The sequence below is a fragment of the Solanum verrucosum genome, unplaced genomic scaffold (assembly GCF_900185275.1).
Source record: "Solanum verrucosum unplaced genomic scaffold, falcon-dt-bn FXZP01000267.1, whole genome shotgun sequence".
NCBI lineage: Eukaryota > Viridiplantae > Streptophyta > Magnoliopsida > Solanales > Solanaceae > Solanum > Solanum verrucosum.
The window spans coordinates 671836-693455 of record NW_026019869.1 but is presented as its reverse complement, the minus strand read 5'-3'; the positions used below and the strand labels follow the sequence as shown (position 1 = coordinate 693455).

The 21620-nt window shown below is 34.5% G+C and overlaps 1 protein-coding gene across 5 annotated transcripts in view; it reads right to left on the bottom strand.

The window, feature by feature from the left end:
• Positions 1–7512, bottom strand: part of LOC125818747 (protein trichome birefringence-like 11) — a 97832-nt gene extending 90320 nt beyond the window's left edge. Inside the window, exons 1-4 of one of the 5 annotated variants that reach the window (XR_007442414.1) lie at positions 7039–7512; positions 6214–6603; positions 4612–4770; positions 3336–4017 (exon numbers count right to left, since the gene is read on the bottom strand). Coding sequence is in view for 3 of the 5 variants with exons in the window: in XM_049498274.1 (XP_049354231.1) it covers positions 3639–4017; positions 4612–4770; positions 6214–6603; positions 7039–7469 (1359 nt within the window). In the remaining 2 variants the exon portion in view is untranslated. Of the gene's footprint in view, positions 1–3172; positions 4018–4611; positions 4771–6213; positions 6604–7038 lie in introns of those variants that run through there. The other 4 variants (XR_007442415.1, XM_049498274.1, XM_049498283.1 and 1 more) reach the window with 4 other exon arrangements.
• Positions 7513–21620: the final 14108 nt, after the last annotated feature.

The window sequence follows — 21620 nt, the reverse complement described above, 5'->3', positions numbered from 1 at the left end:
TCCTGAAAAGCCAAAAATGCATGGACTAACACACGAAAATTGGTAAGATGGTTTTTCCTACTTTGAGGCTCGTTTGAATTTGAAAGTGCGCATGTTTCCCCTCGGGACCAACTCACACCATTAATAAAGTCGTAACGAATGTCCATGATAAATTTTGGTCAAAAACAAGCTGGAATCCCGAATCACCAAAAATCCATAGACATAACACACGAAAATCAATAAAATCTGCTTTTTCCTACTTTAAGGATCGTTTGAACTGAAAAATGTGTCTATTTGTCCCTCAGGACCAACAGACACCATAATAAGGTCGTAACGAACGTCCATACAAAATTTCGACAAAAAACAAGCAGTAATTTTGAATCACCAAAAATACATTGACTCTGATATTTTCTACTTTGGGGCTCGTTTGAAATTGAAAATGCATCTGTTTTCCCCTGGGGACCAAATCACGCCATTAATAAGGTCGTAACAGACATCCATGAAAAATTTCGGCCCAAAATAAGTTGAAATCCTGAATCACCAAAAATTAATGGACTATATAGCACACGTAAATTGGTAAAATATGGTTGTTCTTTTTTCGGGCTTGTTGGAACTTGAAAATACGTGTGTTCGCCCCTTGGGACCAACTCACGTCATTAATAAGGTCGTAACGGACGTCAATGAAAATTTCTGCCAAAAACAAGGCGGAATGTTGAATCACCAAAAATAGCACACGAAAATTAGTAAAATTTGATTTTTCCTGCTTTGAGGCTCGTTTGAATTTGAAAATTGCGTCCATTTTCCCCTCGAGACCAACTCACGCCATTAATAATGTCCTAACGAACGTCCATGCTAAATTTCAGCCAAAAACAAGTCGGAATCTTGAATCACCAAAAATCGATGGACTATATAGCACACAAAAATTTGTAAAATTTGATTTTTCCTACTCTGGGCATATTTGAACTTGAAAAATGTGCCCGTTTTCCCCTACGGATAAACTCACGCAATTAATAAAGCTGTAATGGACGTCCATGAAATATTTCAGTCAAAAACAAGCTGAAATTCCGAATCACCAAAAATCCATGGACTATAGTAGCACACGAAAATTGGTAAAAATCTGATTTTTCCTGCTTTGGGGCTCGTTTGAACTTGAAAATGTGTTTGTTTGCCCATCAAGACCAACTCACACCACTACTAAGGTCGTAACAGAAGTCCATGAAAAATTTCAACCAAAAACAAGTTGGAATCCTGAATCACCAAAAATATAACACATGAAAATTGGTAAAATCTGGTTTTTCCTACTTTGGGGCTCGTTTAAACTTGAAAATGCGCTTGTTTTCCCCTTGGGACCAACTCACACCACTAATAAGGTCGTAAAAGGTGTCCATGAAAAATTTCGACAAAAAAAAAGTTGTAATCTCGAATCACAAAATATTCATGGACTATAGTGCACGAAAAATTCGTAAAATCTGGTTTTTCCTTCTTTAGGGCTCGTTTTAACTTGAAAATCCACCATTTCCCCCCTCGGGATCAACTCAAGCCACTAATAAGGTAGTAACGGATGTCTGTGAAAATAATTCGGCAAAAAACAAATCGAAATAATGAATCAACAAATATCCATGGCACACGACAATCGATAAAATATTGTTTTTCCTACTTAGGGGATCGTTTGAACTTGAAAATGCGCCCGTTTTCTCCTTGGGACCAACTCATGACCTTAATAAGGTCGTAACGGACGTCTATGAAAAATTTCAGCCAAAAATACATGGACTATAACATATGAAAATTGGTAAAATCTAGTTTTTCCTGCTTAGGGGCTTGTTTGAACTTGAAAATGCGCTCGGTTTCCCCTCGGGACCAACTCACGCCATTAATAAGGTTGTAACGGACGTCCATGAAAAACTTCGGCCAAAAATAAGTCGGAATCCTGAATCACCAAAAATTCATGGACTATAATAACACACGAAAATTGATAAAATCTGATTTTTCTTTTTTGGGGCACATTTGAACTTGAAAATACGCATGTTTGCCCCTCGGGACCAACTCACGCCATTAATAAGGTCATAACGGACGTCCATGAAAAATTTCGGCCAAAAACAAGCTAGAATCCTGAATCACCAAAATTGCATGGTCTATAGCACACAAAAATCGGTAAAATGTGGTTTTTCCTGCTTTAGGGCTCATTTGAACTTGAAAATGTGCCTGTTTTTCTCTCAGGACCAACTCACGCCATTAATAAGTTCATAACGAACGTCCATGAAAAATTTCTGCCAAAAGCAAGTCGGAATCCTGAATCACCAAAAATCCATGGACTATAGCACACAAAAAATCGGTCAAATCTGGTTTTTCCAACTTTATGGCTCGTTTGAACTTGAAAATGCACCCGTTTGCCCCTCGGGACCAACTCGCACCATTAATAAGGTGTGAGTTGACGTTTATGAAAAATTTCGGCCAAAAACAAGTTGGAATCCCAAATCACCAAAAAATCCAACCCCGTGCCAACATGGGTCCCAATATATCAATCTCTTTTGTACCCTGTACTATAGGAAATAGTTCAATTATACCCCTACTGTTATAATTTGGCACATATATACCCCTACTTTTAACGGAGGGACACATGTCAACTTAGGAATCAACTAACTCACCCTCAATTTTAAATATTCAATTCTTTAAACCCATCCACTTAACCCATTACCTCTACTGACCCGGTTTGAACCAATTTTCATAGTCATCTTCTCTATTAAAAACCTCCACAAAATCAGCATTCTTCATAATTGCTTAATACATCCTCCATCAGACTTTCAAGGATTTGATAGATAAATATTGTTCCCAAGGGACTCCTCTTAAAGAAGATGACTATATATGAACATGGGTTTGGTTCAAATCGGGTCAACAGAGGTAATAGGTTAAATGGGTGAGTTTTAAAGGAATATTTGATTCCTAAGCTGATATGTGTCCCTTCGTTAAAATTAGGGGTATATATGTGTCAAAGTATAACGGTAGGGGTATATTTAATCGAAAGTATAACGAATGGTATATTTGAACTATTTCCTATAGTACAAGGGTGTTAATATACAATACATCATGAAATAATATGTATCAACCTTCCAAACAATTTGTAAGGCACATATATATTGTGTATACGTACTACATATTGTGTATACGTACTACTAGCGCTGTCGCAATATTTTTCCTCATCCTTCATAGAGCCGACTTCAACTTGCTTATTTTTTACTATCACAGAGGATCAGTATTTACACACTGAATCTGTCAAACTGTAAAATGTCTCTAAATCTATACAGTTCACGATGCTCTTTACACTTGACATATTCGTGAACTGAAGACCTAAATTTTACTCCTGAGTGCTGACAGACTAAAAAGGACTCAGGAAAACAATTCTATGATAAATGTAACTGAAACTGGAACCTAGGAAGGATCCCATCAACTAAATGTGAGGATGTCCTTTTACTTTCAAATTGATCTCGAAGAATGGCACATTCATTTGATACAATGAGCATTGGACACTTTGATTGTTCTTGCTCAAGTTTCCTCTCCAAAGTACAATTTTTAATGGTCGTGAGCTGCAAGGGTACCGGGATGGTGCAACACTTGAATGTTGGAGGAAACATGTTGACATAGTTGAGATGACCTCTCTGCTGTCATTCCACAGGTTGAGAAGTGGATTTGGAGATTTTTTCCTGAGCTAACTCCTGTTTGAGGAGGATTGCATAGAGAAGCTCGTTCCATGAATCAGGGACACCGGGGAGACACCAGTGGCTGCAGTCTTGCTTGTGGGGCGAAACTGGTCCTACCTTAGGGCCTAAATAATACAAAGACAAGTGACCATCTCTTCTCCTAGATGTCATTCCTGTTACATTCAGTAAACTCATATTCCTAGCCTTTGATTTGTTAGAGAGCTGTGATAGGACATGAATGACCGTCATATATTCAAACGAGTTCCTCAATGACTCTTGGGGTGATAATAAGTCAGGTAATGTCTCCAGGTGACAGCTACCGCCAGTCTTCCAATCTCCACCTCTGTGCATCAAAGTGATTGATTTATTGCTTATCGAGTGACAACAAGAACTAAATATCTACTGAATAAGTGTAGCCTGAATTGCATAGATCATTAGCTGATAATCAAAATGCACATAGTATGCAGCCAAGTATTAAGTCAACTTATCCCAGAAAAGCCTTTATGCATTACAAGATGCAAGCATACACCATTTGACCCTCGAAAACAGCGTATGCATACTACGACCAAGGTACCCAAGAAAATAAATTTTTCCATTTATCCACAAGCTTTAACACATTCCATCTCTATAGAAGATCAATGAAGTAGAATAACAGTAACCAGCAAATAACTCTCACCCTCTCAAGGCTCACGAATACATGAAATGGATATAGATGGAAAGAATCTGGATCTTAGATGAGTCTCAACTAATCTCCATTTCACACTTCTAATATGACATACTACAAAAAGGACCTCAATATTTATTCAAGGTGTGTTGGTTGAGGCATAATTGATTGATTATGTTTCATTATGTACGACAACCTGATTTGATAGATCAGAAGTGAGAATTATGTGAAGTGTAACAACAACAAAACAAAACAAAAGGAGAGATGAATTACCTGAAGTGTACAGGAGAATAAGTACGAAAGAATATTTTAGTCTTGGACATGTTCACTTCACGGCCTATCCAATCAACCAATGTTACAATTGACTTCTGAAATGCCGTCTCCACATCCATCATCATGTTGATCTTTCCGCCTTCTTGGAAATAGCATCCCCTGCCAATGGAAAGAATCAGAGCTCGTAAATCTTCACAGATTGTCGAGTAATTGTATTCCCCTATAGCAACAAATCTTGATAATATACACTTCAAAGCTTTCACGTTTACACACAATTTAGTGGTGGGAACAAGAAATCCAACTGATTTGAGTGTCAATAAAAATGAGAGAGACCTAAGCTCCAATGCACTGCCTTATTTGGTTAGTTATCCCAAGGAAAAGGAAAGAAAAAAAAGGCAATTATGGTTGCTTGATCCTAACAAAATTACCATTGTTACTACATAATAGAACTACAATAAGCTCTTTTATCAGACAATTATGGAGACTGAATTACTAACCACCTTCAAAATCAATGTATCTGCTTTATATCCTTTTGCCACCCGTTGAGATTTTCCTTTGAAAGATTATTGCGTCGAATTAGCGTATCCTTTCAGATCCTTTTACCGTTAATTCCATCAAACAAATTTGAATTTGGAGTATGTAAGGTATCTTTATGAACCAAGTACGAGCTGACTGAAGAACTTTTATGTATTAGATTAATTAGCTGAACTGTTAATGCCAAAACATGCAAGTGGATAGTTTATGCCTTTTCAACTCATGCATATAGTCACATAGATTAGTACATAGGGACAATTCAAAAGGAAATTGGAAATCAAACTTTCCAGTACTCAACCTAACCATCGGTTCATTTAGCCCTTCAACGTTGTGCAAAGAGAGCACAGGAAGAAATCCAATACTAGGAAATGTTCTGTTAATGCTTACTTGTATCTTGAGGCATATTAACTATTTATCGAACTTTTTGCTATTTAGTAGTTCAATGCCTATTGAGGATTCTGACACTGAAATTTGATTGCTAGCATTCTCAAACAGGCAACTTTCTATTATAACATAGTCCTTATATGGTTGAATAGTTATTAAGCAGCCCAAATTCCTATTTCTAGCTTCTCTTGAAGGGAGATGTAGATACTAATAACATAAAGATAAAGGTGCCCAGCAGAGCTTTTTGCCTACATTAACCATCATTAAAAGATACTAATAATATCAGCCCTATTTTCCCCTAGAACGTTGGTCTAGTGATAAGAGTGTAGTACGTGATGTGTGGATTAGGTCAGAGGTTTGAACCTTCGCAGACAAAAACCTGGAATTTAAGTGGACAGGGTAGAGGATTAGGCCTATTATCCACAAAGTTTCAAACCGTGCGTCATTTGCCATGGGAATTTCTCAGCCATCAAAAACGATATCAACCTAGCACTAAGCACTCTAGTAGATTTTCCTATTCTACTTAAAAAATAGGAAGAACCCATCGTTTGTCCCCTAAAGTTAGTATGACCTTTCACTTAGAAACCTCAAGTAAGCCTTGTACTATATAATATTACCATTTATCCGACATCAACCAAACAAATATAATGCCTTTTGATGATAGGAAAGAAAAGAAGATTTTACCCTCTAATGGTTTTCTCATTATTCCACCAGTGACCACTGTTGAAAATCAATAAATCTGCATCTTTCCACTTAGCAGAACTCCAATCCATCTGATCCAACTTCAAGGTCATCTTAACATTTTCAGGAGCCCGAGAAGGCGGACGACTCTGCAGCACTAGGAATGGAGCTCGGTAGTACTCAACCGTGCAGTTGTAATCCTTGAACTTAAAAATTAAAGAACCAGTGTGCTTTGTGATTGGACTACCATTAACTTCATAAATAGAGCTGTTATCAGAAACTGCTGAAGACAACAAGCAGAGAAGAGACTCCCACTGGTTTCTCCCTATTGAATCACCAACAAACACTACACGCTGGTTCCTCAGCTTTTCTAGCATATGTTTTGCATCAAATCTGTTCCAAAAGTAAGTAAAAACATTAGATTATGTTTTCCAGGTTCAATCTTATGAAAATCCTTCGAGGGTCAAACTAACTAATGTTTGGTGTGAATTCAGACATACAATCTCCAAATTTTTGGAAATAAAATATACATATTTAGGAACTTAGTAAAAAGTACTACTACTACAAGTCATAATAATTAATGATTCAAAATACTTTACTAGTAAGTATTTGAAAAAACTATGGTCAAAGAAAATATCCTTTGACTACGCAAATAGTAACTAAAATTAACCAGTTTAGTTAGTCTAATTCACTATAGTCAATGAAGTAACCGCAAAATTTTCAAGTTCCTAAAATTACAACTTCAAGAACTCAAATTTCAAGTTTCAACGTCAAAATCTATGACCAAACGCAAGCATAATCAAGTATTCAGTTGATTGAAACACAAACCTGGGCAAGTTGCAATCTTTAGGCTGCCAACGCCATTTGGTATAGAAATTATCAGGCCTACCATTCTCAGAACAACGAAAACCTTCATCCAAGAAAATACAATCTTCTGATTGATAAAGTGGATAACTCTCATCCCACACCCAATTCCCATCAAATATATCACAATCATTTTCAAGAAACCCCACTTTCTCATCATTTCTACTAGTACTAGTACTATTTTTTAGTAATAAAGAAGAGTCATTAAGGCCAAACCAGGTAACAAAAAAAGAAGGCCCACGCAAGTGAGAACCAGTAGTATCCACAGTTCTATAATCCAACAAGAAGATAAACAAGTATAAGCCAAGAACAAAAAACAAGAACCCAAAAAGTGTCAACAATGGCTCAATAGGCTTCAAACGCCTGAATTTCTTGAAAAAATTGAAATGGGTCATTCAGTTAAAGAATTTTGGACATGGGTTTTTCAGTACAGAAAAATTCAATCTTTGGAAGCAAAATAACATAAATTTCAAGAAAATGACCCCCAAAACTCAACTTTTTAAATCAATAAAGAAAAACTTGTTGTTTAGTGCAACCACTATAATTGGAGTGGAGGAACTTGACAAAAAAAAAAAAAGTCTGTGTTCATACAGAAACTTTTTGAGTTGAGCACAAAAATGTGGGGCTGAGAGAGAAAGAGAAGTTTGGGAAAATGTTGATAATGATGATGTGTGGGGTCCTCAACACAAAGAAAGACAAACATTCAATTCAACAAATAAAAAGAACTGCAAGAAACAGGCATTTATGCAGAAAAAAAGGGATTTTTATATTACCCCTTATTGGCTATTGCTTAATATTTGTAACTGAGTTTTTCTCCTACTTTTTGCTCACATCGTAGTATATTTTTTTAAAAAAAAAAATCAAAGTGAAAATTCAGATAATTAACCAACTTAACTATTAAGATTTTGTTTTTTCTGAAACTTCTCTGCTATTCAAAATTAGAGAAGATGACAAAATTGAACAGATTTGATTCATTAAATTTGTTACTTAAAGCTACACTTATAGTCTTACCAAATAATTAATAAACTTTGTTTGTTATATTTGATGGGGATTGTTGGGAGAAAAAAATTAGCGAGGACTATAATATTTGAAATTTTTGCTATTTTAAATTTATTTCTAAAGTTTGAGCAGTTTTTTGAGGTATAATTTAATTTTTTTTCTTGTATATTTTTTTTAGTTTATTGCAATTTTTTGTGTCTTATATTTTAGGATTCCATAGAAGTGAATTTTTTATTATAATTTTGGTTATATTTAACGAATATAAATTATTAAATATTTTTTTTAAAAGACTGAAAAATATTGCTTATTTTATTTCAATTTATTTGTTTTACTTTTTTTAATTCGTTCAAAAGATGTTTCTTTCCTTTTTTTTTTTTTTAGTAATTCTTTAATTTTAACTTTTCATGTGATATGTTTAAACTACAAAATTAAATGATATTTAAGTGCAATATATATACTTTTAGTTTAACATCGCAAAATTTAAAAATGATTTTTATTTTCTAAAAATTATACAAATAAATTAAAATGAAGGAAATAGTTTAAGGGACTATTTTATACGTGCTCTCAAACATGAATTAACACAAGTATTATACACGTCTTTTTGGAAGAAAAAAAAAACAGAAAAGACAAGGTGGCAAACGAGGAGAACGTGTAGGCCAGGGTGGGGTCGTCGTAGTGACGAAGTGGGCTCAACCGGCATCATTTTTTTTTTAATTTTCGGACATTACAACTTAATTAATTTAAATTCACATTGGATTAAATTTATTCAAAAATAACGTTTTATGTTAAAAGAATTTCATAATGGAGACTCAAAATCGTAAACTCTATTTTAAAAAAGAAAAAACATTATTCACAGCATCATCTCATAATGGTCACTGGTCAACTGACATTTCAATACAAGGAAAATGAAAATAATGTTTAATATTATCTACTCACATTCAAAAATAATTTTAAAATATTTTTCATAGTAAGACAATTAATTTAATATAATAAGTTAAACTATATTTAGAATGTAAAAATCTTTAGACCCATGACTATATGAGTTGTCTTTGGATTTTAGAATTCTGGACCTAGAGAATGTACATAAATTCTCAAGTTACTTGATTTGATTAAAGAATTACTTATTTTTTTGGATAACGGGACTATATTTTACTCCCTCCGTCTCATTTTATTTGTCATATTTTTACTTTGCACTTGCATTAATAAATTATGTAATTTTACCTTTCTATCTTTATTTAATGTTTTCTTAAGTCAACTTTATAATAAATGATGAATACATTTTCAAGATTTATTAACTAATCTATCAAGAATATAATAGGTAAAATATGGCAATTTATGCATAAATTTTATAAAATGACAATTATTGTGGTCCAACTATTTATAGAAATGAATGATATATAAAATGGGACGGAGGGAGTATATAGTTAAGGGGTTATAGTAGGTTCATCATTCCTAAATGGGTTAGTAATTACAGTAAGATTTCCAAAACGAACTAACTTATTACAAGTAGAAGGTTTAACTAGTCTAGTAGCGATTACTCTAATCCAATCGCATGTAACATGTTTGGTTTCTTATGACTCTTCCAATGCCAACTCCCTCACCTGTTGAGTTGAACGCACCATCAACATTAAGTTTTAAGAAGCCAAAGGGAGGATGATACCACTTCATATTTATTTTAGTTGTTCTCGCTTTATCAGGAGTATTAGAGAGAAGATGAAACTCTAAACACTATTTTTATTATTGAAATTATGTTATTATCCCTTCCATTTAATTTTATTTATCCAATATTTTTTAAAAATATGTATTTCTTTTATTTATTACTTTTATCATATTGAGAAAAGATAATTATTTTTTCATTTTATAATCAACATTAATTTAGCTGAGAGAGAAAGGCATAAAACGCATTCAACGAATGCGATTTATGTGTAAGTTTACATTTCTCCTCATTTATTATTGAAATTACGCTATTACCCTTCCGTTTAATTTTATTTGTCTACAATTTTTGAAATTTATTTATTTCTTTTATCATATCGAGAAAAGATAAAAAAAAAATCATTTTACACTGAACATTAATTGAGCTGAGAAAGAAAGGCATAAAACGCATTCAACGAGCGATTTATGAGTAAGTTTCAGTTTCTTCCCATTTATTGATGAAATGAAGTTTACCCCTTTCGTTACGAAAGGCATAAAATGCATTTAACGAATGTAATTTATGTGTAAGTTTCATTCCTTCCCGTTTATTGTTGAAATTACGTTATTACCCCTTCCGTTTAATTTTATTTGTCCAATATTTTTAAAATATATTTATTTCTTTTATTTATTACTTATATTATATCAAGAAAAGATAATTATTTTTTCATTTTATACTCAACATTAATTGAGCTGAGAAAGAAAGACATAAATTGCATTCAACGAATGAGATTTATGTGTAAGTTTCAGTCTCTTCCCATTTATTGTTGAAATTACGTTATTACCCCTTTCGTTTAATTATTCGTCCAATATTTTAAAATATATTTATTTCTTTTATTTATTACTTTTATCATATCGAGAAAAGATAATATTTTTTCATTTTATATTCAACATTAATTGAACTGAGAAAAGAAAGGCATAAAACGCATTCAAAGAATGTAATTTATGTGTAAGTTTCAGTTTCTTTCCATTTATTGATGAAATTGTGTTATTACCCCTTCCGTTAAGAAAGGTATAAAACGCATTCAACGAGTGCGATTTATGTGTAAGTTTCATTCTCTTCCCATTTATTGTTGAAATTACGTTATTATCCCTTTCGTTTAATTTTATTTGTCCAATATTTTTAAAATATATTTATTTCTTTTATTTATTACTTTCATTATATTGAGAAAAGATAATTATTTTTTTCATTTTATACTCAACATTAATTGAGCTGAGAAAGAAAGGCATAAAACGCATTCAACAAATGCGATTTATGTGTAAGTTTAAGTCTCTTCCCATTTGTTATTGAAATTACGTTATTACCCTTCCGTTTAATTTTATTTGTCTACAATTTTTGAAATTTATTTATTTCTTTAATCATATCGAGAAAAGATAAAAAAAATTCATTTTACACTGAACATTAATTGAGCTGAGAAAGAAAGACATAAAACGCATTCAACGAGCGATTTATGAGTAAGTTTTAGTTTCTTCCCATTTATTGATGAAATGAAGTTATTACCCCTTCCATTAAGTAAGACATAAAATGCATTTAACGAATGTGATTTATGTGTAAGTTTTATTCTCTTCCCATTTATTATTGAAATTACGTTACTACCCCTTTCATTTAATTTTATTTGTCCAATATTTTTAAAATATATTTATTTCTTTTATTTATTACTTTTATTATATCGAGAAAAGATAATTATTTTTTAATTTTATACTCAACATTAATTGAGCTGAGAAAGAAAGTCATAAAACGCATTCAACGAATGCGATTTATGTGTAAGTTTCAGTCTATTCTCATTTATTGTTGAAATTACGTTATTACCCCTTTTGTTTAATTTTATTCGTCCAATATTTTTAAAATATATTTATTTCTTTTATTTATTACTTTTATCATATCGAGAAAAGATAATATTTTTTTTATTTTATACTCAACATTAATTAAACTGAGAAAGAAAGACATAAAACGCATTCAACGAATGCGATTTATGTGTAAGTTTCATTGTCTTCCATTTATTGATGAAATTACGTTATTACCCCTTCCGTTAAGAAAGGCATAAAACGCATTCAACAGATGCGATTTATGTGTAAGTTTCATTCTCTTACAATTATTGTTGAAATTACGTTATTACCCGTTCCGCTTAATTTTATTTGTCCAATATTTATTACTTCTATTATATCGAGAAAAGATAAAAAAAATTTATTTTATACTCAACATTAATTGAGCTGAGAAAGAAATGCTTAAAACGCATTCAACGAATGAGATTTATTTGTTAGTTTCAGTCTCTTCCCATTTATTGTTGAAATTACGTTGTTACCCCTTCCGTTTAATTTTATTCGTCCAATATTTTTAAAATATATATTTTTTATTTATTACTTTTATCATATCGAGAAAAGATAATATTTTTTCATTTTATATTCAACATTAATTGAACTGAGAAAGAAAGGCATAAAACGCATTCAACGAATGCAATTATGTGTAAGTTTCAGCCTCTTCCCATGTAACGACATTTTTCCGCAGTTATAGAAAAGCCAATGGGGAAAGAATTGTGGTCAGAAAACTTTTTTGTAATAGTTTGGGATTTCCTAGCTTAGTTAGATTTGGCTGAAGTCAGAGTCAGTAGTCAGAGTCAGTAAAGTATAAGGAAATCTGGTAACAATTGGGTGATTTAATTATGATTTTGATTACATGAATAGATAGCTAAGACGCTAAGGAACCTGTAAGACTTTACGAAATTGAATTCGGGCGTGTAGACCTCCCGAAAATGATCTTAGCGGTGAACAGATGGTTTTTGAATGTCAAGGGTTGAAGGTGTGTTGTGAAATGGGGGCCTGGAATTCAAATTCTAGAATTATGTCTCTCTGTGCATGCCACTGTAGCGGGACAGACGCAACTTAAAGTCAGAAATAAACCCCAAAATCGTATTATACAATTTTTGAACTTGAGAGCTAAGGAACGAACCCATGGCTTTTCTTGACTGTTTTCCACCATTTTTTAGGTTAAAGGTAAGGTTTTCACTCTCCGAATCCATTTTTCGATCTGTAGAACTTGGTTTCTTTGGCGATTATTGTTGGGGAAGGGTTTTTGGAACTATTTGGATGGTGGGAAAAGCCCTAATTTGGGTAATGGGATCTTGGGTTGGCCTAGGGTTGACAATGCTAATTATAATCCAGGTAATTAGGCCTCGTTTATTGATCCTTGCGTTAATTGTATGTTTTTAGACCACAAACAAGTGGGAAGAATTCGAAAAGGGAAGATTCAAGTGCCTTAGGGGATTCAAGCTTGGATTCGAGGTAGGTGATGATTGTGATTTCATGTTGGTATGATATATGGTTGTAATTGCTTATTATAATGCATGTATGTATGTGAATGTTGCATTATTGATCACCATATTCGTAAATGAGGATAATTGAATAATTGTATGCCATGAATCACCTTTTGTTGTATGATTGTGAGAATATACATTGTGATTGTGGTTTGTTGAATGGATCAGGTGTTACGTTTCAACACATTAACTTGGATCGGGCCACGTTCCGGCATAAATATGGGATCGGTTGCCACGTTCTGGCATAAACATTAGATCAGGTACAACGTTTTGGTATGTTAATAGATTGGGTGTGGGTTCCATGAGAAGACCATTGAATTGGGTTTCGTGAAAGGACCATTGAATTCTGTTGTGTATCTACTTGTGATGATTTCATTCATATCTAATGATGATTAGTATTGGAAGACGGTATGTTGCTCTAAATTGATATAACTGTGATATGTGAGAATTGTGAAACTATTTGTTGTTCATAATAGTTGACTAATATTGTATATGTTCAGTATATGCTTGTTTTATAATGATTGTGGTTACTAGCATGTGTTTCACTTATTGAGATAGCCGTGTGATTCTACCAGTACATTGTGATTATGTATTGATACTGCACTTGCTTGTTCTTTGTTGAGTATAGGGTATCTTTAGGCAGTTATTGATGGACCTCAGCTAGGTGACTATTAAGCGTGGTCGGATTCAAGGGTGAGCCAATTCTGTCAGCTGCCATGGATCTTTCTTGTTTAAGTCCACTCTTTTCGAACTCAAACTTTTGTTAAATGTGTTTGTTTAGTTTCGGGGTTATACCCCTTGTCGTTCATAGAGTTTTAGTACAATGACTTTCAGGTTCTAGGGGTTGAATTTTCGCATTAGTTTGGTTAGTTGTTTGTTAAAAACCTTGAAGTTTATGGGGACTCTATTTTTATTGTCATTTAAACATGCTTCTGTATCTTTAAATGCCTTAGTTTTCATAAAATTTGTTAGTTTGGGTTGTAGTAATGGTTCTCCCACCGGAGGGTTAGTGTGGGTGTCAATCACGACGGTCTAGGTCGTGACAAAGTTGGTATCAGAGCCCTAGGTTCGTTGATCTCATTGTACCAAAATGAGTCTAGTAGGGTCTTGTGAAACGGTACGATGACGTCCGTACTTTTCTTCGAGAGGCTATAGGACTTTAGGAAAAACTCACTTCTTTCTACTCTTTCGTGCTACGACTTGAATCCAATTGGTATCTAGGTGATACAAATTGATATCTTTCCTCTTTCACTCTATGGTCCAAACTAGAGCAACAAAACTAGTAACACCATCACTAGCAAGAGAGTACGTGTATAGAATACCAACAGTTAAATAGGGTCACCATTCAGAACATGTATCCATTGCCTCAGATAGATGACATTTTTGACTAATTGCAAGATGCATCATCTTTCTCCAAGATTGATTTAAGGTATGGTTACCATCAGTTAAAGATTGAGGCGGTTAAGAATTGGGTTCAACTAAGTTCTATGATTGAAATTAGCAGTTTTGTGGGGCTCGCTAGCTACTACTGTCGATTGTGGTATGAGTTGAGTTCAATTGGTATCTCAAAGAAGTAAACTAGACGTCGTAGTCCCGACTGAAGGGATACGAGCAAGTTAATTAGAACTAAGAATGTTCCAATTGGTATCTGGCCTTAAGGGGCCGTATAAGGCATATATTATCGGTAATGGTCGTCTATGGAACGAACTAATTAAAGAATTTAGACTTGTCTGCAAGTTGTAACTGCTTGAGTGTCGTGAAATTTGTTGTGAAAAGAAAGTCATCACGAGATTAGGCACAAAGGTCTAGATAAATTACGATGTGGTTCGTAAGCGAGAAATCTAGATGTGTATTGCGAACAATGGATAACCGTGTGAGAGTCTGAGTGTATCCTGGGGATATGTGTGTGGTAGTGTTGAAACGATGAAAAAGGATTCTAAAGTGCGTACTTTGTTGGGTTGACCGGGGGGTAGACAATGATTGTCCTATCTAAAGGGATTTTCTTAAATGTCTAGTTATACCCGGGAAATCTAGGGGAAATATAGAAAAGAGAGGAACCCCAGAAATTGTTGGCATGAGTTATGTTTCCGTCAGGGCAGCTGGGGCGGGATTTTCCCCACCACGGCGAGACCGCCAGAGCGGGACAGGGCGAGACAGAATCTCAGCCCTGTCTCCCCAATTTTCCCCTAGTCACAATTATGGACCCCAAATCGTACCCGAACTAACCCCCGCAATCCAATCAGTGTTTAACAATCAAAAATAGACTATAAAACCTTGTAATAAATCGAATACTGTCAAAAATAGCAGAAAAATTAGCATCCATGTGACTACAAAAACAAATGGGGTGTACGAAATTTTCTAAGTGTGAATTTTGGTTGACTTCGATTGCCTTTTTGGGGCATGTAGTTCAAGGGAAGGGGTAATGGTAGATCCCCAAAAGATTGAAGCAGTCAGGAACTGGGTCCGACTTAGTTTTGTAACAAAAATTAAGAGTTTTGTGGGGGCTACTAGCTACTATCGCGCTTGTGAAGGGATTAAGGGTCAGATTTGAAGATTTAAGTTAATCGATGATAGCATTTAAGAAGTTTTGGTAAGGGGCGGTTAGATAATGAACACCATTGCTTTGGAAAATGTATTTAGTATTGTTGTCATAACATGTATGAGTTGTTTAGCGAATGATGAAATTAAGTTATGTCATTTGAGGTTCAAAGTTATACTACAATTTCATGGATTGTTTGTATATCTAGAAGAGGTCAGGATACGAATGCTCCAATAACAGCGAGGTTTACTTGGTTAAGATATTAAGTGTGTTACAAGTATGGAGAACCTAGGCATATGAGGAGGAAATCAGCGAGGTCGTAAAGGTCGAGGAAATGGTAATGCGGGTAGAGGAGTAGTGCATCCAGGCAAGGAGGTTGCCCGTCAAGATTACAGGGTTCAATTTTATGTTTTTCCGGCTAAGACCGAGTTTGAAGGTATGATGCAGTGGTCACAAGTGTTACTCTTGTCTGTGCCCGGATGGCTATTATTTTGTTTGATTTGGATTCTACTTATTCATATGTTTTAGTTCAATTGTCTTGGGATTTGATGTGGTTTGTGATATACTTGATGCCACCATCCATGTTTCTACCCCAATTCAAGAGTTAGTCATAGTCACCCTTGTATATTGTGTTTGTCCTGTTGTGTTTAGGGATTTTTAGACTTGGGTTGATTTGGTTATGATGGATATGACTGACTTGATATAATCTTAGTCATGACTTAGTTGTCCCCCCTATTATACCAGGCTTAATTATAATACTAAGTCGGTAACTCTACAGATCCCCGGTAGGGAAAGATTAGAGTGGAAAGGGGTGTACAAGCCTAAGCTAAATAAGATCATATCCTCCATTCGAGCTAGAAAACTGGTAAGGCAGGGTTGTTTGGCTTATTTGGTTCATGTTTGGTGTGTTGAGGTTGAGTCTCCCTCTATTGAGTTTATTCTTGTGGTATCTGAGTTTTAAGGAAGTGTTTCCTACGGATTTGCCTGGTATGCCTTCATATAGAGATATAGATTTTTGCATTGACTTGGAAACTGACACTTACCCCATTTTCATCCCTCTGTATCGTATGGCTCCAGCAGAATTAAGAGAGCTTAAGATTCAAATCCAAGAGCTTCTTGATAAAGGGTTCATTCGTCCTAGTGTTTCCAAGTGGGGTGCTCTTGTCTTGTTTGTTAAGAAAAAGGAGGGTAGTATGAGGACCGATGATTTTATCTTAATCCATAAGGGAGTGGATTAATATCAGAATGACAAGCTTATGGATAAAGAAAGCTCCATTGTGTATACTTGGGTGAAGGAAATTGAATATTTTAGTAAGAAAGTGTGTACCAAGATTGGGTTAGTCCTTTAAATTTGATGAGTATACATGAGTTTGAGGAGTCTTGTTTGTCACGACCCGAGCCTACACACTGGACGTGGCCAGCACTCGAAGACCATTGCTGGTTCCCAAGCGAACCCTCATCCTGGCTGACTACAAGCGAAAAACTGATTCAAGCATACAAAACTTAAAAACTGAAATAAATCTGTATAATAAAATATATACAACTCGCCATAAAAAGGCAACTTTAGTCTTTAAAACATTTAATAAAATAAATGATACAGACATCTCAATTATACTAACTATCTATGAAACCTCTAACTGATAAAGGTGGAAGTCGGGACAAGACCCACGACATCCTAACAACTGATATAACTGAAAGGTAAATGAAATCCTTCGAAAGCAAGGAGGCTCACCATAGCTAACTCGAACTCTCGGATGTATCAACGAAGCTCCTGTTGATGATCCTGAATACATGTGTCTGCATCATGAGAAGATGCAGGCCAAATGGCTCAGTACGTGGAATGTACGAGCATGTAAGAGGAATTCTAAAACATAAACATAAGCTTGAAACTTGATAGAAATGAAACATACTTACCTCTTCTCAAACTTACTCAACTCAAGGAATACTCAAGGGTACTCAAAACTACTCAAACTTACTCAACTCAGAAGTACTCAAGGATAAGATACTCAACTCCAAGATTAGATACTCAACTCAAGGATATGATATTCGACTCAAAGATATGATATTCGACTCTGGATACTCAACTAAATATGACTGAACTCATTTCAATATAAAGCAATTTAAAACAAGTGCAATATAAAGAAACAAACTGTTTAAAAACATTCTGTCAAATCTGTGTGTATGCAAGGATACAACATAACTCTGAAATGTATATAAAAATACAATAAACTGATGTATATAAAAATACAATAACTTCTGTGGGAGTTTCTCTAACCGACAACCATCACATAAGAGCTATAGTGATGATACAATGATCTACTTCACGCTGCCAGCGCATCCTATACCCGGCCAAAGGTATAGGATCTGAACTACTAATGGATCCACTAGTCTATGTGAAAATGGTTCATCTAAAAAGTATGACCCTTTTCTACCCATGATGGCTACATGGTTTATGGGGGCTGTGAGTTGTCTGAACTCTCCCCCATATCGGTGCTCAATACTACTCCCAAAAATATACTAGCTCTTATGTTTTAAAAACATACTTCTTTCTGCTGATTTGAGATAATTGCTCAAAAACTTAGCTCAAAGGCTATCTTAGAAATCTCAGTTTCCCTACTTGCTTCATTTAGAAAGCTATTACTCTTTTCTGAAAACTAGCCCGAAGGCCCTTTGGAAATCTCAGTTTCCGTTCTTATTTAAATGTGAAAACATTTATAAACTCTTGGGAATACTTAGTCCCTATATACTTTTGAAGAAAAGGACTTCAAACTTTACTCTTCACTCTTTACTGAACTCAAAACTTAAGTCTTAAAACAAAGGTAAAACATTTGTAAAAGAATTCTTAAAATGTGGTTCGTGTCGAATGATGGACATGAACGACTCAATGCAAGGTTTTCAATAACCACAGATAGAACTCAAGAACTTCAATAATACTACTCATATCAAGAATGCTCAACTCAGAGGGTTCATGCGGAATTATGACCATGAACGACTCAACTCAAGGACTCAAAGATACTTCTCTTCTCAAGACTGCTCGACTTACAGGATTCATGCGGAATTATGGGCATGAACAATTCAACTCAAAGACTTTATGGGTAACATGTAATAGTCCCATGCTTAGAAAAATAATCTCAAAGAGTATTAGGAACTCAATACTCAAGACTTAGAACTTGAAGATACTACTCCTCTCAAAGATACTCAACTTCTGGAGTTCATGCGGAATTTATGGGCATGAACGACTTGACTCGTAGGTCTACATAACATTATGAAACTCATGTATTTGACTCTTCTCATTCTCTGACTTACTTCCTCAAAACTTAGTTCAAATCGATAGTTGATCTCAAAGGATTCACAATTGAACTCAAAGGCTTTCTTGAACTCTACTCTTAACTCTCTCTTGAATTTGAATTATGAATTCAAGAGTTATGATTCATGATATGAAGGATCTCAATAACAATATAGCTATTCGATAATTAGGAATATAACTTTTAAAAGAAACGTGAATTCAAGAACTCAAAATCAACTTATCTCAAGAATACTCAAATCTAGGGAAAGTATTTTAGATTACTCTTTTACTGATCTGAAAGTAGAGGTAGGGCGTGAGGACGAACTAGTCCAACACTATGATAGCCTTACATACCTAGAAGAACAAGATTCTTGAAGAATCTTGAAGAAGAACTTGATTAGAAGCCTTGAAACCCTAGCTTGAAGGTAAACAATCAAGAAAAACCTTTCTTGAGATTCTCGAGTTAGTTTCTTGAAATCTCTATGGCCAAAAACTATGATTTTCATGAGTGAAGATGAAATCTGACTATTTTGAGCTTTTTATTTGTCAAGAAATTCGTTGATGGCTTTCTTGGAGGTAAAAAGACAAAAACGATTATTTTTAATATATTCCCGTCGGCTAATACGTAACAGCACTGTATAGGTTACTAAAATAGTCATAACGTTTTACTCAAATATTGGATTGACGCGAAATTGGTGGGGTTGGAAAGTAGATTCAATTACCTTTAATTGAATAGGTTATGGCTCACGTAACTCTAAATATTCTAAGAGATATGGTCGTTTAAATTTGACCCAAGCAGAATCTTACATTAAAACTTAATGAAACTTCAAGAACACATATCAAGAACTCATCAAGAACTCTAATCTTTAAATTTCAAGAACGAAATTACGATGAATAAATCATGATTGGCGTGTGGGTGAAAGAACCCAACACTATGGAAGCTTACATACCTCTTAGGGCTTAATCCCATGGTGACAATCCGCAACAACTCCCAAGCATCTCGACGAACGCTTTGATCCTTTCTCTTTTCTCCTCTTTTTTCTTCTTCTTTTCTCTTCTTGAACTCTCAACTAAAACCCTAGGTGTAAACTAGGATTATAAAACTAAACCTAATAGGATTAGACCCTTAAGACCTTACTAAAAAGGAATTAAATCTGATTTGGTAAGGAAAAGACCAAAACACCCCTCTCTATTTTCGGCTAACCTTCCTTAACTGGTCAGCCTATCTTCAAAAGGTCATATCTCACTCATCCGACCTCAAAACTTAGCAAACTCAGCGGCGTTGGAATGACAATTTAAAGATATTCGCTACGGTATCTGGTAGCACACCTAATTCATCCTGAGCTAGGAATTATGGTCGTTTGAAGTCGACCCAAAACTCATACTTAAGCATAACTTGCAAAATTTCAGATTTTGCTATTTCCAATTTAATTCTTTTTGAAACTCAAGGTGCTACATCTAGTGACCTTAACACTTAAGAAATTTTAAATTCCTTGGTAAAATCTCACTCACTACGAAGAACGGTTCGAGTCTTAGTTCGAAATTTCTTTTGGGGTGTTACATTGTTGATGAAAGTTTGGCTTCGTAGTGATAGTCAGGGTTGACTGAGCATAATGGTAAAAAAAGTTCGTGGTGAATTGTGATGGGATGCAAATATATGATTAGATTGTTGATTAAGCGAATTTGGTATAGTAATTACGACTTGCGAATATCTAAGGTTGTGGTTTTCTAATATTTTGTGACTAAAGTGGTTGTATAGAAAGTTTTAAGAGATGGTGGGACACCACTCGAATAGAATTTTAAAGAGCTAGAGTCATACTGAAGAAAAATAATGGGATGTAATACAACCTTTAGAGAGAGGCGAGAGCAAGAATATTTTATTTGATTCTAAAGGCTAAAGACATATCTTCAGAGGGGTAGATAACTGGATTCAGAGACGCGTGATTTCATTCGTTTTGATGTGGCTATGGTAATAGTGCTACAAGTCCATCAGATTGGTTAAAAACTATTGAAAATGACTTGAGAAATGAGTGTACAGACATTAGCTCGAGTGTGATGATAAGTGCTTGGTTCTTGTTTTGAGTTTAGTAATGAGAACGATTGAATTTTAGCGAAGGATATTGTAAGATCAATGGAGATGCGATCAATGATAAGCGAAGATCTATGAATTCATAAGAATCTTCAAGTTACAAGCTAATGTTGATAGATAAGGGGATTGTGTTATACGGTTGAATCTACAATTCAGATTTTTCATTGTGAGTCTACATTCGTGGTGATGTCTTTTGTCAATCTATGAATTTGGCAAGGTGAGAAATGATCAATTGTATCTGGTATTGAGCATTTGAATGGACTTACACCTAGGGTGAGTTGTAGGTTTACTACTATTGATTGTTAAGTACCTAAGAAAGGTTTTATTTTTAAAAGTGTTGGTTTCTAATAAGGTAAAAGGTTAGAGTGTTTATGATGGTTGTTAGTGTTGTGAGTATGATTCACTAGTTATGCTCTAGTGTGTTTTCACTTTTGTGGGTGGATCCCTAGTGGTGGATCAGGGGTACCAAATCATTTGATGTTCTCTTGGTTGAGTGGGAAGACTGGAAGATTTGGTTATTTCGAATGACATAATTGGTGTTCTCTTGGAGTTGTTAAAGTATTTTAGTAGTTCTACATGTACCACCTTGCTTATGAGAATTTATAGATGAGCTACCATCTGTATTTGTGGTTG